The sequence below is a fragment of the Cuculus canorus genome, chromosome 1 (assembly GCF_017976375.1).
Source record: "Cuculus canorus isolate bCucCan1 chromosome 1, bCucCan1.pri, whole genome shotgun sequence".
NCBI classification, from domain to species: domain Eukaryota; kingdom Metazoa; phylum Chordata; class Aves; order Cuculiformes; family Cuculidae; genus Cuculus; species Cuculus canorus.
The window spans coordinates 113,992,731-114,010,007 of NC_071401.1; the positions used below are offsets into that span (position 1 = coordinate 113,992,731).

General features: G+C 41.4%; 1 protein-coding gene across 2 annotated transcripts; it reads right to left on the minus strand.

The window, feature by feature from the left end:
- Positions 1-2,718: 2,718 nt before the first annotated feature.
- Positions 2,719-14,525, minus strand: TAGLN3 (transgelin 3). 2 transcript variants are annotated; one of them, XM_009557159.2, is made up of 5 exons: positions 14,135-14,525; positions 13,526-13,755; positions 12,515-12,689; positions 7,409-7,511; positions 2,719-3,252 (listed from the first exon to the last, which is right to left on the minus strand). In XM_009557159.2, the coding sequence occupies exons 2-5, from the start codon at positions 13,703-13,705 to the stop codon at positions 3,111-3,113; spliced, it is 600 nt and encodes a 199-aa protein (XP_009555454.1). In that variant the 5' UTR covers positions 13,706-13,755; positions 14,135-14,525; the 3' UTR covers positions 2,719-3,110. The 2 variants fall into 2 exon arrangements, with proteins under 2 accessions (XP_009555454.1, XP_009555453.1); XM_009557158.2 differs by having other exon boundaries at positions 13,526-13,707; positions 14,135-14,523.
- Between the last annotated feature and the right edge of the window lie 2,752 nt (positions 14,526-17,277).

Consider the following 17,277-nt stretch of genomic DNA (forward strand, 5'->3'; position numbering starts at 1 on the left):
TGCCCTGTTGCAGTAATTACAGTACTGATGGAGAGGGAAGGGCAAGGACTACAGAAAGTGGCCAGGTTTGAGTGCTCTCTCTAAACAGCCTCTTCTTTTGCTGCTGCCAGAGGCAGAGCAACAGGCTAGATGGACAGCTGCTTTGACCAGTAGATCTGACTGCTCTTTGAGTCAACCACCTAATGGCTAGGACCTGAATTTGCCCAAGTCCCCTCTGCTGGCTGCAGAAAATTTGACAGGGAGAAAATTTGACAGGGAAGTGGGGTAGGTGGGTTCAGAGGTACAGAAAGCAACTAACATACCCTAGGAATGCAGTTAGTATGTGAACATTAACACTGATGTTTCTTAAAGAAGGGCAGGCAGAATGGCAATTCTGCAGCCAAACAGAGGCAGAGGAGACCCAGGTCACCAAGCTCAAATCCAGTTCCTGCCGGCAGTGACCCCTGTGTGGGTGGTGTAGGGCAATGGAGCCAGGCTGCAACATCTCAGACTTACCTGCAGTTCTTCCAGCCGCCCTCATCCAGGCATTTTGTCTGCTGTAGCTGTGACTTTCTAGTTTCTATTAAGGGAAGACGATTGCAATTCACATTCATAAAGGTTTAATTTCTGGTGGCAGTAGTTTGTCATTCCACTAGCCCAGAGAATTTCAGGGATTCTGATTTTTTATCTTAATCAGCTTATTTAGTTTTAGTAAGAAAATTTGCTATTCTGTTCACATTACACCATATCTAATATCTAGTGGGAAGGTATGTGTTTATACAGAGCTAGCGCCCCATCACAGCTGAAACGTGAGCTCCTATCCCAGATGCAAAATTTGGGGTGATAATCTAATCCTATACTGAACTCATTCACTTAACTAACAATAAAACAGTCCTAAACGGACAGTAAGAACAAAAAAATTGCTTGATACGAACACAGTGGAGGAGTTGCAATGTCCTGGCAGGCTGTAAGAGGAGGTACAAGTAGGGGCAGGACCTTTTCATCAGCAGCTGCTACAGATCACCTCAGCCCCAATCATGTAATATGACCTTTATGTCACTTAGCACTTGCAATGCTCCAGCAAAGCTCAAATGAAGTGAGTAGGTATTATTCCTATCCTCCTCCTGAGAGGGACAATAGAGCTTTATCTGACGTGGGGGAATCATCCCTCTAGTTTCCACAGTGGCAGAAGTTTTGAAGCCACATCAGTCCGTGTATCACTGCTCCAGAACAACTAGCTGCCACCATGTGTCACTAGGTTCGGAACCAGAGCAGCATTATATGGATAGAAGTCATCCCTACCTATGTATGTAGGCACTCAGACAGCTGTCAGAACAGATTACCCCTCATTTGTTACCTGCCCAAAAATTAAGTTTTCAGGACTTCTAGGAAAAGTCATGAATCAAAAAAATTAGTTTATCATATTTCCCTTCTTACTTGGCTGCAGAGAAGAAGCAACTGAGCTTTGCGAGTGAAGCTAGCAGAGATATTATAGTTAACAACAGGCAGTAAAACGTGCAGAGAAAATAGCACGGAAACCCTGAGTGCATGTGCCACACAGCTGTGAGGCAACCTGCTCTGGTAAACTTTTGTGGCCAGATGACTATGTCAGCAAGGAGCTCTTCTACTGACTCTCCAGCAAACTGTCCCAAAATGAACTACAAGTCACTTTTGCAATCCATCAGAAGAGAGCGTATCAGTCTTTGAGTTTGAACCATGGCACTTCCCAGGTCAGAAGCATTCTGGCACTTTTACTCTATTTCTTCCTTTTTATTAAAAACACAACTTGCTTTGTAGCGTTTTGTTTGATATAATACCAACTATCACAAACTAAAGCCTGCTTTCACCTCTGTCTGACAGATCGTCCTTTCATGAAGAATTCTCTGAATTTGGAGAATACCTCTGGCTGGGATGGGGTTAATCTTCTCCCCAGCAGCCCATAGGGTGTTGTGCTTTGGATTTGTGACTAAAGCAGTGCTGGTAACACACCGGTGTGTTGGCTATTGCTAAACAGTGCCTGTGCAGTGTCAGAACGTTCTTCCTTTCTCATTCTGCCCCTGCAGCTAGGGATGGGCAAGAAGTTGGGAGAGGATACAGCTGGGACAGCTGACCATGACTGACAAAAGGGATATCCTATACATATAATGTTGTGGTCGGCAATAAAATCTCAGGGAAAAGGAAGAAGGGAGGATGTTGGTGGTTATGGCGTTTATCTTCCCAAGTAACCAATGTGCACACTGAAGCTCTTCTTCCAAGGTTGTGGCTAAATGTTTGCCTGCCAATGGGCAGCAGTGAATAAATTCCTTTTTGTAGTTTGCTTTCACACACAGCTTTTGCTTTCCATATTAAACTGATTTTATCTTTATTCACAAGTATTCTTGCATTCTCAACAGAAGAGTGAGAGAGCAGCTGTGTGGGTACCCAGCTGCTGGCTGGAGTCAACCCAGCCCGCTAAATCAGGGGAAATTCAAGCTAAATGGGGTGGGACTACACGAATCAGACTCAATGGATAATACCTCTTTTCTTCTCTTTAGGAAAATACATTGGATGTGCCTTTAGACAAACACTAAATTGCATGTATAACACAGACTGTAAACACTGGCATGGCGTCACCCAGAGAAGACTCTGAGTTCAAGATGAGATGGATTGACCATTCAAAACATTTAACTCCTCAGCACTGTACCATATAGTATTTTGTTTTAATTGCTTTTTCTTCCTTTAAATAAAGAGTCTAGACGGTGTCTCTAATTTGCCTTTATTCTTAGGTCAAACAATGTCATCACTGAATTGAAGAACGAGGTTACTGGTTGAAATACAAGTGCAGAGTGACAGAAATATGGAAGATAACACTTTGCAAATAAATTAATACAGAATAATTGTTGTTGCATAGTTCAGAAGTGAAAAGTAGGAGGCAGCAGTGCGCACATACGTCAACTGACACACCACCATGAAAACCCGGGCTCCTAGATGAACACTTGCAGCGGCAAATAAAACAAACCAAACAAAAAAAAATACCCCAAACTTTAGAGAGCTCTATTAAAAAACAGGCAGAAAGGGAACTAAGGAGGCTTTTTTTTTTTTAAACAGACCATGCTGCAGAAGGAGTGTTTTCTCTACAGACGGAGATGCTTTTAGATAATCTGCCTTGGCATCCCATAGCCTGTCATACCCGACTGTGACGCTCCTTTGTTGCTGCCCATCTGAAGGCCTATTACATTCTGTCCCTGGCGAAGCTGCTCTTCTGAAAATCCTCGTCGATTCTGCTGTGCTTTCCTGTCCAGATGCACACAAAAAAGCAACATACACACACCCTGTCATTCTGTGTATGCCCAGAGGATCATGAAAAGCAATCTGAAATTGGCTCATGTTAACAGACACGTCCCCTCTAATGCAGTATTTCATTAGCACCGTCCCATGGGCTGGACAATACTGGCTGGGCTAATTGTTTCCCTGCTGTTAGAAGTAATGATCTAGTCAAACCTACAACACTTCAGACTTTCACCGTAGCACTTATTCCAGAACCTTGAGGGACTTTCCCAGAAGCTATGACAGGTTAAATATTTATATAGTGCTGTATTTAACACTCAGGATTAATTTGTGTATAGCCCTGTAGCCCTTAAAAGCAGTAGTCCTTAGAACCTGATCAATGAAAAATTTACCTTTGCCATAATACAAGTTGATACCCATCTAGAGCAACAGTACAAATTGGTATAATTTAACTCAGTGCAGTAAATAAGAGCTGAATGTACCCAGATAAACAATGAGAGAGAGAAGTGACTTGCTCATTTTCGCAGAGTGGATGATGGTTGCCCTCAGGACAGAACAATTGCTCTGTTGCCATTTCTAGATCTCCCTCTTCTAAGCAATAGACTTTGCCCTTTGCACCTGTGTCTTAACTGTAAGACAGTCCTTTATCTTCTGTCACAACATACTGACCACTTTTGTTCCACATCCTTGGTCTCAAAAGCTATTTGGATCAATGAACCTTTGTTGGAGTTTAAAAGGAAACTCTTTCCCCTGAAAATAGCACCAAGGGCAGAAGTGGCAGTTAAGAAGAAGCACAGAAGTTTGTAGTCAGCTGCCTTCCAAGAAACTGTTCATCTTAGGTTAATGTTTCATCGATGTAAAGTGGGGAAAACAAGTCATATACAAGGGAGAAGGACTAGTCTGTTGCTGCCAAATAAGTCAGTAAGAATTGGCAAAGCCCCAGACTGAGGGAATCTTTCAATCAACCAGACTCTACTCCCACCCAGGTACAATCCTTCTCAGTGCTGTGTCTGTTTATTTTGGGATTAGGTTACCCTGTAATATCTCACGAAGTTACAATTCCCCTTTTCTCTCCACCCTATGACTAGATGAGAATGCTAGATTAGGTGCCTGCTGTGATTGAAAACCATCAACATGATCCTCTCTGTGAGGGTCTGATCCTGTACTGTGCTGAGCACTCTGGCTTGAGTCCAAAAAAACAAATTCTTTGCTAGGATCAATATGCTGAAGATGTTGCAGAAGCCATGTCTGCCTGAAAGCCCAGCAAACCGAAAAGATGCACAGAAAACCAGTACTGAGCTGTCATTTTTCAAAATGGGTCTACAACGTTAAAGTATAGACCAGCAAGAGGACTTGCAGAAGCCCATCTCAGGCTCTCAAGTCCCACAGCTCTTGCCAGAAAGCATGCTGGTTTGGAGGGAGGCACAGAGAACTTCAGGCGCCTTGAAAGTAACCCCCCTCTCACTGCTGCTTAATTTGTTCTCCAGAATCCATACATGGGCACGAAACTTCTGCCAAGATCTCCAAAAGAGGATGTTTTTAGAACTACTCGTATTACCTAATTGAAGTGAAGGTTCACTGCGTCTGCTTTATTTTAATTAAAATCCCAGGAACACATTCTATTATTTTTTTTACTTCCCTTCTAGAATTTTCAGCTGTCTTATGGAGTAATTCCACAGAAAGTTGAACTGTTAACTCTAAACAGAAAAAAAAAAAGAGCTGCAAAGAAGAAATAAAAAGAGAGACCAATAAAAAGAGAAGATATACTAATAGAAGTTGATCACATAGGCAGTTTGGATCACATAGTGTAATGTTATCATCATAAGCACCACATTTAGTATATGATGGTCTTACAGATAACAACATATTTACAATTTGCTTTTAGTTTGTTGGAAATGGCTTTAACGGAGACTGTAGAAAAATTGGTGACGGCAAGTCTATTTCCATCAGTGTCTCACCTCATTTCAAGTTCAGTTTGGCCTGTCTGCCATCACCTGGCATCAACCTTACTATAAACTGAGACCACCATGTGAATATGCTATTTATGCCAACTTTACACCAGTGCTTGTGGCTGCCAAACCACAAGATAACAAACAGACATGGATCCACAAACCTTGCCAGGACATGCTAGGAAGGGGGAAATCGGGTCTGGTGGGACTGGGTATGTGAGATGCTGGCAATAGAAAGCTAAACAGCTTAGCTCAAGTGCGAGGGTATCTTAATCACTGTAGATCTCCACATGGATACTCTCATTCCATTTAATCTTGACTTTCAATTTAATTTAAGGCGATTAAGAATCAGCCTGAATGCCCTGACTCATGACTAACACTGGGTGGCAGTGAGGGGGCTTGATCTGCCTGAAGGGATGGATGAGCTATTCAGAAAACAGCTCCTGATCTGCCATATGTTATTTCTTTTCAGAAATAACATCAGTTTTCCTTAAGGCAGTGGCTATAAAATGCTATTTTAGGGGCTGCAATAGATACGGATTGGATATCCAAGAAGCATGGGCAGGATAGACAGCTAATAGAGAAGAGAGGTGATCATATCTTCTTTTAAGCCAAAGAAAACTGTTCCAACCTACAATTAAGAATCCAGATGAAAATTAATTTTTCCATTTAGAACTTTGTTTTAGTTACATAAGACAAATAAGCCTGTCTGGGTCATAGTGATTTCATGTCTGGTTTATATTAAAGCCTGTAACTGGATTTGAATTTTAAACCCAATTATATTCAATAAATACAAATCTCCTTGTGTACTGTATTAAGTTAATTTAAACTAATTTCATATAAAGAATACATAGGAGTTTGCAGTTATTCACCTAAATTCAAGTCTCCTTTAGCCCAAATTAAACCAGCTCAAGGTTCAAGAAAAACCTAGAAAAGTTTGCTTTGTTTTTGCTGAGACTCACATAGACATCAGAAAATTCAAGGAAACAAAAGACAAACAGCTGGCACTCTTTCTGCTAATGTGCCTCAGACATTTTGGAACAAGAAATACTCCTGGATGGCAGAATCTCATGTCACTAATATGCCCAAGGGGCAGGAGGCCTAACAGTGGGAGGTTTTCCTTTCCTTCTCAGCCTCCCTAGCCAAAACAAATGGATTTTTAAAGCAAATAAACAGCTTTGCCAGGACAGAGCAGTCTTCACAGATAAGTGCTACTCCCTAAGAAAAAAGGTTACTAGGAAATGAAATAATTTTTGGTTTGATGAACAATGGAATGAGGCTTCATGCCACCTCTTTGTTCAGTAAAGGGGTCCCTTTATGGGGTTCGCTGACATCTATGATAGCTTTATCTTCATTAGTCTTTCTGTCTGTCATCTAACATGATGTGAAAGCACACCTTTCCTACCAGCTATTCTTATGACACACACAAAATAATCCTTCCTGCATGGCTGCTGCCATTTTTTTTCCCTTTTCTTCATAAATGGATATAAAAGATTAGCTGCTAAATAGATGAATGTCACTATTTCCTAAGTATCATTGCTATCCTTCCAAGGAATAACAGTCAGTGGACAAGAAAATTAGGTCTCTTCTTCAGTGATCAGTGTGGATCCCTCATGCAACAAGCGGGATATGCTAGAAAAGTGCCTGGAGCAGGATGCTGCACCCCTCCCTGTGTGCTCAAAAGCAGCCATCCTGTAGGGTCCCCATGCACGGACACACACGGTGACACCAACACAGCCTATAACATCCTCATTCGATGAAACGCCTGCCTTCGTGAGGAATCCAGAGCTGCAGGCATGGGTAATGCACTCCTTAATCCCAGTACCAGCAGTAGTTTTCCACCTCCGGGGCAGGAGGGACATGTAAGGTGTAGTGAGGGGGGCTACATAAGAAAAGGCATCAGCATAGCTCCTGCAGAACTCCTCCCCGGCAGCTCTGGTGTAACTGTAGGCAGACAAGTTATGGTAAGACATGGACCTAGCGGTGATGCTGATAAAGTTGGGAATCAATGAAGGGCAGAAGATGTTGCTGCCTGTTTGGGTCTTTGCTTCCTTCCTCCTCTAGGCTCCGGAGAGAAAATCTCCCCATTACAAGAAAATTTTGCAAAGATTCTTGCCTTCCTTTTCCAACAAATTCCCTTAAGGCCTAAAAGTGTACAGTATTACTAGCTTCCTCAGGAAGACAGCTCTAGAAAGCTGTGCTTTGGATTTTACCTGTGAAACCAGGATGGATCCCCTTTGTAGCAGCCGTCGTCCTTGGTGACCGCTAAACTGCCTAGAGCCATTAAGGTTCTTTGCACTGCTGCCATGTCCTTCCCTAGAAAGCCAGACAGTGAAGTTAATATAAGAAATCATTGCACAACAAATAGCTTGGCACACTGATAAACACTTCTATCCAATGTATGAACTAATTCCCTCAGCTCCCCTGAAAAAGTGCATTAACAGCATTATAAATGCTATTTTACAGTTGCTGGAAAGGAGGTACCGATATGCAAGAACTTATTACAAATCATCAAATTGACAGTGCTAAAGCAAAACAATTCAGACACTTCCAGGTTTCCAGGCCTTTGGCTATTTGAATACCTTCCCCCACACTAAGTCCTTCTAGATAATTCCTTTGGCAAAATTTTCTCCTTAGAACAGATCACTTTGGTGTACAAAGGACAATAATATATTCAGTAAAACATGGCTAAAGGAGAATAATGTGGTAAATAACTGTGCTGTGTCTCAGTTTTTTCATCTGTAAACTGTTAAGATTGATCCTACCATTTAACCCCTGGCATTTCCTGTCAGTTCTGGAGACCTCTTATGCAGGTAACGTATTAATTCTTCCCAGTCTAACCATCAAATCACCTCCCAAATCCTTACTACAGGCTGACAAAAACTTATACTCTGCAGTTTCATATCTTCAGTTCTTGCCATCTAGTCCACAGTTCTTCCACTTTCTAACCCACTATGTTACCTCACTTAATTCCTCATTTCAAAAAGTCAGGGCTCATCTCATCTTAAGCCAAGCAAAAGTCATCACTAGTCCTTTAGGTTCATTCCATAAACAATATAGAGAGAAAAGCTTCACAGGACAATTTATGCCAACTGTTTTGGAAGGGGTGATCTTGCCTATCACTTGCTTACAGACACATCTTCCACCTAACTGAAGATTCATCAGGTTTCCGAAAGGGCATCTTACACCTTTAAAACGTAAGGCTTATTTTCAATAGAGGTTTGCATTCCAAAAAGAGCATGCCCTCCTCCTGTCTCTCCTTCAAAAACTAGGTTAATAAATAAATTTTCCTTTTTGGTCAACATCTTTTGTTGATTTCTTCAGTGAATTAAAAAAAGAAAGACACATTTTTTAAAAATTAGGATTACTCCTTTTTTCTTAATTCTTCCCCTGTGCTTTGTCAGTTGGTGTAAAAGAGGCAAGGAACGTAGAGAAATCAGAGTCAGATGGATTCTAACTCATTATTCAATCCAGACATGATAACTTTTGGAAAACTTTCTAGCAAAACTGAGTTGCAGCATATATTTCCAATTGTGTGAGGTGCTAAGCTGTTGAAAACCCGCCTTTTGCATCTCCCTTCTTCTGAAATCCTTCCATAAGTGTTTCTGTGACTCCCTTCCCTTTCTTTCTGTTTCACTTCTTCCTCTTTCCTAAAAGAAACAGATCTGATTTTGACTGCAATTTCTTCATTTGGGAATATAAGTAATTCACAAAAATAGGAGGTGCTAGAGACATTATGTTGATAACAGATTTCAGAAATACCTAAAATAGACCAATATTAATGAAAATCGCTGTAGACCAGCTGGAGTGTAGAAGGAAGTGAGTGTTGTACATTCTGTGTTTACGCTATGCATCACCCTAATTATAGGCAGATGCAGTTCAGGGCTTCGGTTCTTACAAACCTAAATGCATAACGTACTGGCTGAGGTGACAAAGACACCCTAAAGCTGGAAACATCTAGCAGCTTCCAACAGTGGCTGTCATACAGCCTACTAAAGTTTACAGCCATCCTACCTGCAGGGGACCATTTGATCAGAAAATAAATTGTCAGCCATACAGAATCCACATTTTACTGTATTTGTTAACACAAACTGCATCAGGCGGGGTCCTCACTTAAGAGGGCAGCTGAAGAGCTGACCTCTAACACATGCACAGAGGCGCACAGTGGAAAAGTGCGAGGCAGAAACACTCAGAGCTCTCGGAAGCAGCAGATGTACCATATGCAGTAACAGATGCCACACACAACGTCCTTGGGATATCTCCTGTATAACAAGGAGTGTGGTGACTGACTGGGATGAAGAGAGATGTGAAAAGGGATTTAAAAGCAAATGAGCTGAATAATAACGGCAAGTGCAGAAAAAAAGAAACAAAAGACGAGTAGCAAAATATGATGATCAGCCTCGCAGAGCCATCTGGCAGCCCCTCCCCACGTGCTCTACACTCAGCTCTGCTTTATTTGTTGGTGGTGAGTGGGAGACACTGCAGGCGAAAAAACAGACCAAGTGGGAGCCAAGTGCCACGTGAGAAAGAAAAAGCCGCAGCCATCACCCTGCTTTGCAGAGTCTCCTCGCTGCATATGTAGGATGCGGGTGAGGGAAGACCCCAAATCTCTGTGGTCTTGCAACATTTGCCCTCTTCCAGCAAAGGGTACAAGAGGCTCAATGGTCAGCATAAAAAGGGCTGAGAAAATCTCCAGTGAAAAAGGCACTTGACACTGCAGCCACCTGACAGAAGGGATTATTCGCATTCTCTGAAACCAGGCTTGACTCTGGCATTGCAGAAGACTGGAGTCAGTGCCTTCTGTCAGCTCCAGTACTCGCTCACTGAGAGCCGTGTGGGCCTCCTGCTCAGCCTCCAGCCTCAGCCTCCCTGAATCTTGCTCCAGGGACCCACGCCGATGGCATTTCTTCTTCATCTTCAGCGTCCTCTGCAGAGTGCTTTGAGTAGCAGAGCCTCATAGAGGATCCTGGCACTGCCTGTACAAGGAGAAAGGAGCCCCTGGCCACTTCTTATGCTAAGTCTTTCTTTTTGACTGGACAGAGGACCACCTTCTCCAGATACAGAAATAGGAAGGATCCGATCCAAAAGTGAAGAACTGCTCTGCAGAGTATTCCTGAAATGTTGTTTTGTAAAGGCTGAACAAGTACCCAGAGGTACAGCTGCCTCTTGCCTGCTTGGAAATATACCGGAGAAGTATCTGTAAAAAACAGTGAACATAATATCTTGGGCATGGATTAGGGAAAGCTGCTCAGCACAGCACATTTAAGTAAGAAAGGACTGAAAGAGAGGCAATGCTTCTGCCGGGCTTGGAAGTTGCAGAGATAAAGAAAAATGCACCAGATGGACTGAGTGAGTTTGAAACTGCCAACAGCAGATTGCATCCTAAAACATTTTCATTAATCATTACTAAGAATTGCAAAGCAAAAGCTCTTGGAAAACAATTAGTGCCAGAGAAAACCTGTTTTTCAGTCACACACGCTTTTCTTTCCCTATCAACATTCATTGACATCTCTTCTCTTTCTAAAGAAGTTATGGCCTGAAGTGTAGTAGTGCTGTAATTGTGAAATAATGAAAAAGAGACTGTCCTTTCTGTTCAGCTAATGCATCCAGGTTCAGACGACTCTGCCCTGAAGCAGCGCAGATGCAAGAGGTCAGAGTTATGGTTGGACACAAAAAGTTTGCGGTGACTCACTGCTGGAGAGACATACTGTCTCATCTCAAGCACTGAAATGAGCAGCAGGAGGGATGAAAAGGGAGTGGGAAAGTGAGGAGACACAGATTAGTGTTGGGAATTCCTAAAATAACAGTGGATAAAAGTCTTCTATGTCTCCTCCCTAGGTTGTGAGTTGTGTTTTGACTTCCTGTCCTCTGGAAGGAACTAGCTTTTTTCCTTATTTCTGTTAAGAAAAAGGTGATGAGTGAAAGGAAGAGAAATAATGAGAGAGCTACCATCATTAGGAACTTTTTGTCTTCAAAGCCAGTCCTTTTAATCATAAAAGTCACTGTACCTACTTTCAATTGCATGGTGTGAAGACATTATGAGATGCGAAAGACTGCAAAGAGCAGCATCTGAAATGAGCTGTTATCATCCCTTACAAGATAGATGGAGCTTCTCTTTCAGCAGCCTGCTAGAATGAAAGGAGGAGGGTGTTACTTCAGGGAAGTGAAAATCCCTTCATTTAAGACGTTTAAAGGCTGCTTGGGTGAAACACTAAAGACTGAACAGGAAGAAACAAACCTGCTCTTATACCCAAAGGCAGGATTTGTCAAGCAAATCTGTCACCCTGAGAACATTACAGATCCCAGTAACTCCAGCTCTCAGTATAACCTTCCCTTCAAATCCATCTGCAAAGAGTTCCCTAGTCTTTCATTCTTTAAGCTGTCCTTCAGAGGAGTCACCGCTTCCACATATCCCAACAACCTGTGAAAATAGACCCCATTTTTTTTGCTCTGTGTGCATTCATACTCAAACTATATGACCTTTCTCAATGGATTGTTTTCCTTTTACCACTGTTTCGTTCCCATGGCAGATTTTTCATCCTTTCACTACCCTGCAGCTGTCCTTTTTCTGAGCCCTCACACAAAGCATTTTGCATGACCTTGTCCAGAGAGATGCAGGATTTACAGCACATTTAGTTAGAGCACCGGGAAAAGACGCACCACCACAGAAGTGGGCAAAACCAGCCCATACAAACGCATATATGACTCAGCTCTTCAGGAACTAAAACACACATTTAGAGGCTGGGAAGGAGATAGCCTTCACCTGGGTTACTGAATTTTTTTGCTGTTGCTATAGTGACCTCTTTGAAAAGACTGTATCCTTAGAGAGAGATGCTCAGCTAACATGGTGTTAGCAGTGAATTTTGCTTCTTGCTAGTCATAAATGAGCCTTCATAAGCTCCACAGAGGCATATATGCTCCTGGGAATGCATTTTATAGCTCTAATTTAAGCTTTGCTTATAATTGGAAAACTGCAATAAAATCTTGTCATCAGAATAAGGGTTTTTCCCTATTTGCTGTTAGAAGCTACTTACTCAGAAATAATTAGCATAGAGAACTTTAGGTCTGTGGATTTCTATCAGAATGATGGGGTTTTGGATAACACATGAGCTTGGAAAGGTTCCATTGTGTCCTCAGGGTAATATAAATCTCTCAAAGTAGATAATGCACACCCGGAAGAACATGGTAATGAGGTAAGGCAAACAGAAACAAAAGATAATTACATTAGAGAATATGCCTTAGACAAAATGCACCATTACAACACATCAAAGCAACATAAAATGAAGACTGCAAGCTGACTTCCAGTTTATTATTTTTACCTTCCCATAAATCCACTGTCTGGAAAATATCTGTTGTTCTTACTCCGTAGATTTCAGCAGCTTTTAAGAACTGAGAAATTTGTTCCATCTGCTTGAAAGCCATTTTTGATTCAGAGATCTTTGCAATGGGCTCATTTCCCTTTGGATGTAAACTGTTTATTAACTTGCATAACAGCTGAGAGATAAATACAGAAACAAAATTAGAAAGCAGTCACTAAACTAGAAGGCAGTTTCAATGTCAGAAATGATGCTGCAAAATGCTTTTGACCTGCCCAGTTCCTGTCTGGGACATACTTTCTTCAACTAAAAGCAAAGTAGTGAATTGACGATAATCGAAGTGTGTTAGAAATGCAGTAAAGCTTTCATTAACTGATGGCAAATCCTAATCTGCAAGAAACAACAAGACAATCACTGGTAAAGGTTATATAACAACTGACAGAGAAGAAACCACATGCCTGAGCCAAAAAAATAAACAATGTCAATTGAAATATTGTTAAAGTCACTTTGGCAGAGATTCAATGATTAGCGTATTCTTACAGCTCACTGCAAACAGCAGCATCTCCCTGTTGTTCAATAAACCAATGGAATACAGTGTTTCAGCTACAGAATTATTCCCAAGAAGAAAACAGTTATGACATAATCCAGTCCTTCAGATTTTCTATGTCTCTTTTCCTTTCTCTGTCAATGCTTATTATTTCTTAAAGATAAAAACATATATAGATTTTAAAACAGATCTCATTTAGCTGTATGAGAAAAGGTGGTGATGGAATGAGTCATACTCATACAAAACATGCATGACTCATAAGAATCGTAAGTACTGTACTAACCCCAGTGCACTAGTAGAATAATTATTTCCCGACATTAAGATTCCTGGTCAAAAGGAAATCAAACAGATCTGAAGATATGTATTTCTATACTGGCCATGAGCTCAGACCAGTTTTTCTAGATGAAGACAGAAAATAAGGACACTACGCATATAAAAACATGCAAGTAATTGGACAAAATACTTACTGTTCCATCCATCAACCAAGTCTGAAAATGTTGCCTTCCAGGAGGAGGGTGCTCTATCTGTTCTCCACATTGTACAATAATCCAGTTCACCAGCCTAGACTCTAATTCCGGGTCATATTTCTGTTCAATCTTTTCCTGAACTTCTCGGCTTAAGCCATAGCTTGGTCCTCTGTTAGCCATCTCTGGAACCAAAGCAGAACTTTCTTAGTGGGCAGAGTCCTGATCTGCAGCTTTGAAGTACGCACCGGAAAATTAAAAAATAAAAGAGAGTGAGTAGCCTGCCCTATATGTTAGACAGTTGAACAGATGTTCATAAGCACTGAAAGTAGCTGTATGGCACCAGTTATAGCTATTCTGCAGAGCAGGGGAGGGATCAACGAGGGAATATCCTTTTCCAAAAGCACAAATCAGATACAACATTTTTTTAAAAAAAAAAGAAGGAAAAAAATAGAAATCCCCTCTGCCCAACCACAAAACCAGAAGAAAAGTAACATTTAAAACAGAGTAGATTTTAAAGAGGCTTCTGCTGTGTTTACAGAAAATACAATAGAGTTCTCAGATAAATGTTAAAGCTGCCTGCAAATCCAAAACCACTTTAAAATTGCCTACCTAATACTTGTTAATAAGGTTGTACATGGGAGCTCAAGCAATCCGATTAAAGATGCAGTCAGGGTCTTCCTCAAGAGAGATGCAGGGATGGATATCCGGAGATCAGCAAACTGAAAAACGTTGATGAATTTAAGAGACGAATGCTGCCACAATGCCCTGCTGCTGCTGCAGCATCGTGGGTTGAAGAACAGTGTATTGATTTGATTTTCCTCACATATGAGGAGGGTCAAAGCAGGGGCGTTGCTAAGAGCCATTAAAGAGGCCTGCCTACTCAGTCACAGCCTGGGGATCCTGTTTATCTCGCCCATCTGCAGCCTGTTTTCATGCACGTTTCCTCAGCCTTGCGCTGTTCACCCTACAGGCTCAGTTTTACTCCACCTAGTCTGCATCAATCCAAACTGCGCCAAACAGCTCTGTGCCAGATAGTTAGAAATACAGACAGATAGACCTCACCAGCCTTCACTGCTAAATGGAGGTAACAGAAATCACTATTCATCCGATTTATTTTGAATCACAAAGCAGATGCGAAAGCTTTCTGTCTGTTCTGTGTCACAAAGGTAACAGGCTTGCAGTATGAAAAATAATTTCTCCTCTCCCTCGTTCAAGGGCTGATAAAAAGTTTCAACAAGGGGACACCAGCATGGAAAAATCAAGGAAGAGAAGGTAGCCAGCAGAATACTATTATCACCCCATCATTAGTATATATTAGGCTATCAAATAATGTAATAGCGTCCTGAGAAAATGACTTGAAGCTCTAAAAGCAAAGGGAAATAATTGAAAACTTATAAACATAGTACAAAGCACAAGGATTGTATTTTCTGATGGTATGAGTCAGCACGCCTTCAGTGATAGCAAGGGAGCTATGCCCATGTACAATAGTTTAAATTTGGATTATACTACCGCAGTGCTGGAAGGGGAGAAGAGAGTTAAGAGACTTTTCTTCTGGTCTCATTCACACAGATTTATCCTTTACACAATTAAGTAATTTTGCTCCTCTCCGAGTCTCACAAGACCTTGTCAAGTGTCCGTCATTTGTGCTGTACTATCTACTCTGCTATAAAATAGTTCCCTTTTGGCAAGTGATTCATGTGCAGCTCAAAGGATAAACGATTATGACTTGATTACTTGTACTTTGGAAATACTGGGGCGGGGGGAGCTGGCATATGCAAGGAGGCTGATAAATCTGAGGCGGATATACAATCAGCTTTGCCAACAGAAGTCCTAGTGCATTTAAAAAGTATCGATGCAGGTAAAGGAATACAGCTCTTTGTGTATCTATCTCCTAATGGCCTCTTCATCCATTATTTGCTCATTTAAAGAACATGAATTGTCAGATTTACACTGCTTCAGATGTTGCTGGGCTTGAGCAGATTCAAGAGATGAAAAATTTAGTAGATGACCCAATTCATTGTTGTCCTCCAAAGGCTCAATTTAGTGCTTTCTCTTCTTTGCACTGGTAGCTTTAAAGCCTTATGAAATCTTTGATTACATAACTCAGAGCATGCTACGTGACAGGGCTATCACTTGAGCACTTTCCATCCCAGTGAACACACCGTTGAAGGCACAGCAAATGCGCAGAAACCAAGACTGCAAACCATGCCTGGAGATCAGAGGAAGAGTAAACTGTAGCTGCAACAGTAAAAGGCAGTACATGAATTTGACATCCTCCCCATTCAAGCAACCATTAAGGGCTGGGCTTTACACCCTTTGGCCATTCCAGAAAGAATGAGCTTTCTTTTGTGCTTTCAGATCTTTTTGCATTCTTCTGCTTAGAAGTGAGCTACCTAGGTCTCTTAGCTGTTTCTGGTCACACCAGGGTGTTCAGTGCTTGCTAGCCCTATGATTTCCTGAAAGCCACCAACCTTTGCATCTGCATCTGACTGTATTTCCTAACTTGGGGACAGGGATGGGTAATTTAACTCTCCTAAGCTACAGAGCAGAGGTCTCCCCCTTCACGGATGTTTGCTATGCAACCTGTTCTCGAGGGACTATTCCATACTGTGAAAGCTGAAAAGCAAGCTTGTCCATCAATATCAATTTTTAATAAGGCTTTCAAAACCAGGAAAGTGGCAGAGGGTTGGAAAAATGCCAGCTCCCCCCCATCCCCCGCCCCAGTATTTCCAAAGTACGAGTAATCAAGTCATAATCCTATTTCTGTGCCATCAGTCCTGGGAAAAACAATAGAATGTTGGAGGGTTTTTTAAAAGTGATAGTGTTGATACAATTTACTAAGTGCTCTCTAATAGATTGGAGTTTGCTACTGCATGACACCTTGATTAGGGAACTAAACTGATTCCAAAACAACATGACATATTAAAGAGATTAAAACTGGCTAACTAGTAGGTCCTATAATACGAGTGTAACTGAAAAATCATAAATACCATGTATATTTTTATTCAGTTTGTACAAGAATATGTTCCCAGGCCTGAACTATTTAATGTGTCATTTTTATAGAAGTCACAATAAAAGCTTAGACTCCTAAGAATATCCTAGGTCATGAAAGCTGTGATGGGTAAACAACAAAGATAATGAAAACTCCTTGAAAGCAGTCTACCTGGAAGCAGGAAAAATGTGTTTCATTGCAGTCGAAGTCTAGCCATTGTCAGAAAAAGTGCTCTTCAGAATGTAGCACTCCATTGTATGAAACGGCAGATGTTAAAACAAAAATGCAAAGGGTGATGGAAGACAAGCAGTTGGGCACAGACACTGGGTAAGACACTGTGACCAAAGAGCTTGGCTGAGTAGAATATAGGAAGTGCAATAGCAATGGGAATATCATATCCAGCTCTGACAACCACTCTCTAGAAAAAGTGGTGTAAGGAATGAAGTAAACTCAAATAGTCACTTCAACAACCAGAGGACTAAAAATCAGTCATCAGTTCACAAGGGCTCTCTCTTTAGCTCATCAAAACCAGAAGAAATGGGAAGAGCACGTGGCTACAAAGCAGAGAAGAGCTGAAGGAACTTGAGTTCTTTCTGTTGGACACAGGCTATAAACCTTATTAAACCTTATCGCTATAAACACGATGTGGAAGAAAGGGGGAGATTTTCAGCAGTAAATGTATTACTATTAGAATACTTCACCTACTCCTTCCAATGAACTTTGTCCTTTTATTTGCCTTGGTAACACAAGATTGGAATTT

What these genes read in the sequence shown, in the direction of transcription:
- TAGLN3 (XM_009557159.2), bottom strand. Translation starts at nt 13,705, where the DNA reads ATGGCTAACAGAGGACCAAGCTATGGCTTAAGCCGAGAAGTTCAGGAA. An exon ending in CTTGGTTGATGGATGGAACA is followed by an intron (nt 12,690 to 13,525) that starts GTAAGTATTTTG and finishes TTTATCTCTCAG; the next exon opens with CTGTTATGCAAGTTAATAAA. An exon ending in GACAGTGGATTTATGGGAAG is followed by an intron (nt 7,512 to 12,514) that starts GTAAAAATAATA and finishes CTGGCTTTCTAG; the next exon opens with GGAAGGACATGGCAGCAGTG.